The sequence below is a fragment of the Bombus pyrosoma genome, linkage group LG6, assembly GCF_014825855.1.
Source record: "Bombus pyrosoma isolate SC7728 linkage group LG6, ASM1482585v1, whole genome shotgun sequence".
In the NCBI taxonomy this organism is placed as follows: Eukaryota; Metazoa; Arthropoda; class Insecta; order Hymenoptera; family Apidae; genus Bombus; species Bombus pyrosoma.
The window spans coordinates 7,695,099-7,702,678 of NC_057775.1; the positions used below are offsets into that span (position 1 = coordinate 7,695,099).

General features: G+C 34.3%; 1 protein-coding gene across 2 annotated transcripts; it reads left to right on the forward strand.

Annotated features, from left to right (window-relative positions):
* Positions 1-109: 109 nt before the first annotated feature.
* LOC122568764 (integrator complex subunit 3) lies at positions 110-7,580 on the forward strand. Of its 2 annotated transcripts, none has more exons than XM_043728903.1 (10): positions 110-435; positions 893-1,491; positions 1,573-2,134; positions 2,201-2,396; positions 2,811-2,976; positions 3,069-3,614; positions 3,687-3,780; positions 3,902-4,269; positions 4,351-4,927; positions 5,018-7,580. In XM_043728903.1, exons 1-10 carry the CDS (start codon positions 361-363, stop codon positions 5,090-5,092), a joined length of 3,258 nt encoding a protein of 1,085 aa, XP_043584838.1. In that variant the 5' UTR covers positions 110-360; the 3' UTR covers positions 5,093-7,580. The 2 variants fall into 2 exon arrangements, with proteins under 2 accessions (XP_043584838.1, XP_043584839.1); XM_043728904.1 differs by having other exon boundaries at positions 111-435; positions 2,838-2,976.

Genomic DNA, 7,580 nt, shown 5'->3' on the forward strand with positions numbered 1-7,580 from the left:
GTGTATACGGATTGGTAGGTGTTAGTGGTGGGGAGGGATCACGTCACGAAGCGAGGCCGAGAAGAGACGAGGCGCATGTATCAATGCGCAATCGCATCGGGACAGTTCACGGAGTCGGGGAGGTCCGTGGTAAGGAATAAACAGAGTGAAGAGACCGCGCGAGAGACGAAGAGTGGGGAAGGTGGAAGAGAGAGAGAAAGAGAGAGAGAGAGAGCGAGAAAGATAGAGAGCGAACAGGCAGTGAGACGATCACGATGCACGGAGGCAAGCACAAGCGGCCAGGGGCACAGGGCTGAGGGCTGAGGGCTCGACAGGGCCTAGAATAACGTTCACGGGACGGCCGTGGGCTAGTCAGCAGCTATGGAACAAACGAAAACTCTCGCGTCCCGCCTACTCAGCACAAGTTGCATAGAGAATAAGGACGACTTGGAAGAGGTAACATAAATATTTTAAATAGTCACTGGATACGTATCGGGTGCTAGGGGTTCCGCCATTGTTGCGACGGTCGCGCACGTCGCTGACCGCGCGGCGCCACACGTCGTACCACGCGTCTTAGCGGCAATATTTGAATCATTTGCATAATTCTAATGTTCATTTTTCTTGATTATTGATGGAAAATTGAATATTAATGAATAATTTAATTGAATATTAATCGCTAAAATCCGATAAAAGATATAATGAATGATAGATATTATCAAATTTGCCAATTTAATACTGGAACTAAAATGCTTTTGATGTTTTCTCAATATTAATAATTTTATTTAATTTTATAGTCTGTTAGTACGGAACTTTAAATATGTTACACTTTTTATATCTTTTTACATTTCCTTATGCTATATTTTTAAAATATTTTGTTGTTACAAGATATTGAAAACTTGTTTTATGTTTTCAGAAATTTGAGAGATGTTATACAGTGCTCCAAAACCTGACTGCAGGACTATCTGAAAAAGAAGCCCATGATACATTAAATAATGCTGTATGTAAGGATAAAACACATGAAGAAGTTTCATTAGGATTGTTGGTAGTCATTTTAACAGATCCTCAAAATGCTCCAAAAAGTTACAGAGACTTGACATTAATTACACGAGATGGTCTTGCAATTGTGTTAGTACATCTTAATCAATTAGTACTTGAAAGATATCTACGATTGAACGATGTGACTAGAAGTCAGTTATTATGGCTGTTAAGGGAAATGATAAGAACCAGTGTAGCTAGTGTGGATAACCTTTGTTTAAGTTTATTAAGGCATGCAGCTGGTGGTGATATTTCACCACGGAATTTATTTTTAGTTGATGCACTTTTAGATATTTTTCAAGAAAATCGACCTTGGCTGGATAAATTCCCTTTTCTAGTAGCATCCATTGTTTATACCTATTTACGATTAATAGAAGATCATAATGCACCACATTTATCTGGTTTACGTCAAAAAGAAGTTACATTTACTGTATCCTTAATAAGAGAACGTATGGTTGATTGTCTGGTTATTGGAAGGTAAATGAAATGAAATATTTTTGTCTATATCTATAATGCAAACCAGACTGCAATAAACAAAATGATAATTAATGTTTGCAGAGATTTAGTACGCCTATTACAAAATGTGGCACGGATACCTGAATTTGAGTCACTTTGGAAAGACATACTTCTCAATCCAAAGTCTCTTTGTCCAAATTTCAGTGGTGTCCTTCAACTTTTACAAACTAGGACTTCTAGAAGGTTTCTGCAATCTAGACTTACACCAGATATGGAAAGGAAATTAGTATTTTTAACCAGTCAAGTCCGTTTTGGTAATCATAAGCGATATCAAGATTGGTTTCAAAGGCAGTACCTGGCTACACCAGAATCACAATCTTTGAGATGTGATCTTATACGATTCATTGTTGGTGTTATTCATCCAACAAATGAGCTACTATGTTCAGACATTATACCACGATGGGCAGTAATAGGATGGTTATTTACAACTTGTACATCAACTGTAGCTGCAAGTAATGCTAAACTTGCTTTATTTTATGATTGGTTGTTTTTTGAACCTGAGAAGGATAACATAATGAACATTGAACCTGCAATCCTTGTCATGCACAATTCCATGAGATCGCATCCACCGGTCACTGCCACATTGCTAGACTTTTTATGCAGAGTAAGCGATAATGTAAATCTCAACACTTCATTACAGTTTTAAAATTTACGTAATTTTTGTTTACAGATAATACCAAATTTCTATCCACCTTTAACCGAGAAAGTGAGAAATGGAATCTTTTCGTCGTTACGACAAATTTTGGAGAAACGGGTTTTGCCGAGTCTTTACCCATTGTTCGATAGTCCCAAGTTAGATCGTGAATTAAGAAGCAAGATAAGAGAAACATTCAAAGAATTCTGTTTACCACCTAATGCAGATCCTGGTAAAATTATTACACAATATTGCATGTTTATTTTCTATAGACCATTCAAAATCTGAGCACTGAAAAAGCTTACTATTGCACATGTATAAACATGTATCTATTTATTTTTATGTACTCATCGCATATTAAAATCATGCTATTCTTTATATAATGTACATATTTAGTTTTGAAAATATATGTAGTATAAATATTGATGATATTCAAATGTACATATCAAATAGATATAAGCACAGAAAAATATTTATGTATACTAATTTTGGGTTTATGTATCATGGTTTTAACAAATCTTTCTATTTTAAACATCATTTAAAACTCATTTTCTGGCCTTTTAATAAATTTTATTATTCACGTTTCCCTTAAGCTTATAGCACATTCATTGCTTACTAACTTTGGTTTTTGCATGATGTTTTTGAGCAGGAAATAAGGTTCCTGTATATTCAGGTAAAACGGAGGAATTTAATAAGGATCTTACACCAGGAGCTACACTGGAAAATGCAGCGAATACAACAGTTGAAAATAATCATCTAAATCAAGACTCAGAACCAGCTTTTAGTGATGAAGAAGACGAAGTATCATTAAGGTTAATTCTGCTTTATATTTCTATCACATAGTAGTTCAAATGTTTCAGCTTAAAAATATAGTTATATCACTAAAGGATATTTAACATTATAGGATAGTGACTAAAGTAGAGGAAGAAGATGAAGAAGATGTTCCATTAGCAAATGTGAAGTTAAAAAACGAACAAAAAAATGCAAATTGTATTGTGAAGAAAGAAGATATTACATCTCAGTTAAATTTAATTTTAGAACCAGAAGAGTTAAGGACTGCTGTAGAAAGTTTGCACAGTGAAACAGACAATGAAGTGAGATGTCAAACGATGGAGAGGATAGTACAAATGGTTGTAGAGGATGAAATAGATGTAGAAACTATACCAGCACTGGCTTCTTGCATATCAACGATCTTATCTTCACAAATTACATCTCAAATATTTCCATCAGATAATTTGAATGAAGAAGCCTTGACTGATAGTATAAGTACACCATTGTTTGTTATGTTTCGAAATCAGTTTCAGTTGTGTAAAGAAGAGGACAATAGGCGGAAGCTGCTAGCTCGGGTACTTGCAGAGATACAAAACGTTCAATCAAGAATAGGTTACCTGTTACTTTATTTTTTGAAAGTCTGGGGCAGGGAGGAAGAAAAACGGGAAGGCGAACCAAGGTTCATAGTGGAATGCAAATTACACATAAGTAAATGAAAGTGTGCTTTTTATTATATTATTTTTTATTGCAGTAATATGTTAAATGACGTTAAAGCATCTGTATATAAAGATTTTTGTGCACATCGAGAGAAAAAATTAGATGCGTGTTTAGTGTCAGATTTGAAGGTATGTAAGTTTTAGAAGTTAAAAATTGTAATATCACAAACAATTGTAAAAAATGTAATTTGTTTTAATTTGTTTTATATATCCTTTTATTAGTCGTATATAATGTATCATTTTTTTATAGCTCTGCCATGAAGATAACATATTTATGCTGTGTTACCTTGTGCCTGATGTATACATGGGTTTTCAAAATGTGGCTCTTGGAAATGTTCAATTATTGCATTTGGTTGTCTCGACCGTCGATGCATGCCAATTACAAGAATTGGTTTGTCAAATAATGCAAGGACATTTAAAGATGTTAAAAAAGGAATCGTTTACATCACTTTTGACAGCAAGTTTAAATTGGGAAACTTTTGAGCAATATTGTTTTTGGCAGCTTATTTTTGCCCATGATTTTCCAATTGACTATGTATTACCTGTCTTACCCAAATTGCAATTTCGAGATCACGCAGAAGCATTAACATCGATATTGTTTATGCTTAAACAAGAAAAGTAAGTAAATCATTTACTAGGAAACAAAACGAATAAGATAAAAAATTTAATTCAATATTAATAACATTAATAATTGAATAGGCCAACGTTAGAACTTCTGCGACAATTGCTTGCACGACAAAACGTGGATGGGGACATGTTTGTTGTAGCAGCTCTACGTTACTGGTGTCGCGATTACGAAGAAAAACTCAGTGAGTTACTTGCGAATCTTTTGAGTACTCGTTACCCTGCTACAAGTCCAAACAAACGGAAACGATCTGGCCCTAAACATAATCAACAATCTGGTACACCCTCTGGCGAACAAGTTCTTGGTCATTTGGATCAATTACGACAGCATTGTATGTCGTCCGCTGAATTGCAGCTTTATCATTCTGAAGGAATGCAAAGAGCTCTACAACAAGCACAAGCAGCTAGTAGTGATTCTTTAAGAAAAAGTTATGGAGATTTATTTGCACTTGCGGAAGTTAATGAGGAAAATGAACCTCCTCCGCCTCCACCAACAAGCTCAGCACGAAAACATGCAGCAGCGTCGGCTGGAGGTGGCGGTGGTGCTGGTGGTAAAGGAAGCCACAGAAAAACTGGTGCTAATACGAGGGAAAGGTCTAGCTCAAAAAGGCCGCTTCCTCGGTACCATTTGGACAGTACATCTAGTAGTGAAGTAAATTTAAAAATAATCTACAGTAGCTATTTTTGATACTATTTAAATGTTTGTATTTTTTATTAATTGAATTTAATCGTGTTGCCGCAGGAAGAATCAATTGTGAATGTAAAGCAAGCAAAAAAGAGAAAAAAAATTAATCCAGTGGGCTCCGATAGCGACTGACCACCCAGTGTCTTCAGATGTCACATGGACCACGTCACGTGTGTGCAGCAAGCTAAATTAGCCTTAAGAATAGTAAGATAATATAGTATACGTAATAGATTTATCTAGCGCGACTTGTATATATAGTATGTGGGAAGTGAATGCGAAACATACTGATTACAAGCATCTTGCACATACTTTACAAACATTGTTGCATAGGCTAACAACGTTGCCAGATTCTGTATTTTCATGAATTTCATTACTTGTGTCAAACGCAATCTATCGAAAGATATTTAGAATGTATGTGATATCTAACGAGAAGAAGATAAATTTATAAATGCTGGTTATAGCTCTTCTAGGTAAATATGTATGACAGATTAACTTGCCATGGCAGATCGATACTCTGGGTGTTTTCTTCAGAGACAAAGGAATTTATCATGGTCTGTCAGATAAGGTTACCGAGAGGCAAAACTAGTCATAAATTAAATTATTTTGATACACTCTTAAACATACAAAACATATGAATTTAAGAGTTGAAAATTGAATCTGGCAATATTGTAGGAGATAAAGCGACAGTAAGGTATTTCCTTATGTGGTCACTTTATTTCTAAGAAAAGAAATGAAAATCCGTTACCTTCATATAATTTTGTGATTGATATCAAAGAATGCAGCACGATAGTGCTTACCAATTATTTGTTTACTGATTTTGCGATTAGTATAATTATTGATCCTATTGTCCAAATTTATTTCTTTTCTCTTTCATTATGCGATAACTGCGATAAGACTCGCGTCTCACACAATAGCTAACAAAGAAAACATGGTTACTTTTTGTTGCCATAAACTGTGAACGCAATTTGTATGACTCGTTGATAGGTTTTTATTAGGATTAAGGACCTTCTGCAGGAGAAGGATATATTGAGAATGTCTCACTCCAGCATGAAGCGTACAGTTTTACGACCAAATGTATTTTACGTCTGCGCTTAGTAAAAGCAACCTCAAGATGTAAATCATTCTCAAGACGTAAGAATTTTTATATTTTGCACGATGGAAGGTTGTCGATTTTTGCTAATAGATTTTTTTGATCTAAAGCAATGAATCTGTTTTCGTTGTTACGAAGTATTTTAATGCAAATGCACAAATTTCACGTTGATAGAAAAGAGGAAACATAACGTACGACTTCTTTTTTTTGATCGTAATATTTATGATATTTTTACATCCACGAGCTAGTAGTATTTACTACAGGTTTCTATTAATTTCTATTAATTCAGGTAACGTGTATGTTTCAACTCTTATAAATTTGTTTATAATTTTGTAACGATCACAGTTTCTCTAGTACTTTTGTAGATTGAATTTATTATTCTATCTAAAGTATATCAATTCAGTAATGAATTGGAAAGACACCTTCCAACGAGTATAGAACCAGGCGTCATGTACACTTAAGTCCTAAAAAGAACGTAAGCGTGAAATATCACCGTTCATCTCCTGTACATTTCCTGTAAAATCGGTTACTTGTACACATATAAGTAGCTGTGTTATGTATTTTCTAGTTGTACATACCAGAGAGAACGGAATTTGTATGTGTATGTATGCATGTATATGTGCGATGAATCTTTTCAAGAAACCGATAAAAAATTTTTTTCCATAAGGGGATTTTGTATTTCCAATGCTATGAAAATGGACATTATGGACATTTATAAGGCGAACAAGGTGAAAAGAGCCTTCTATGCCAGTACGAAAGTCTCTTTATTTAATACGCGCGTGATGTACGTATCAACCGTTTATAATGGCGTGTAAGGTGTGATAGTTGATATTGTTATTAGGTTTTTTCTACTTGTACATAAACTGCGACGTTATGTGAGAAAATATTTAAAAACGACGACGATTGAATGTAAAAGAGAATATATGAGAAATATGAATGAGTAAGCGCGTGTGTACGCGAGAGAGGGAGAGAAAGAGAGACAAACACAGAGACACAGATAAGTAAAAAACAAAAAACAGAAAAAAAAGAAATCGCGAAATTAATGATGCGTAGGGCAATACGAAAAATAAACCTGTAAACATTTAATGTTTTTTAACGACCTTGTACACATGGATACACATGTAAATACATGAATATATTATCGTAATGCGAGCATAAACATTTAATGTTTTTAACGATCTTGTATACATAGATACACGTAAATGTAAATACATCGAAAAATTACCGGAAGTAAACCTGTGATTCCTATCGTTTGTTTCCTCTTTCTCTGGATTTTTCCTTTCCTCTCTATTTTAATTCTTTTTCAGCGTCGAACGAATAATCGGTTTTCAAGATTGTATTTGTCATAGTACTGTTCTTTTTTATAGATACCTGTATACATAATGCGAACAATATGAGATAACCACAAAACAACGTAATTATGCGCAAATTGTGTAACAAACAAATGAATGTTAAAAAATTTTAAACTTGTTTGTAATATATGTACAATTTTTTACCAAAATAGTGACAAATTAAAGAAAGATAATAAGA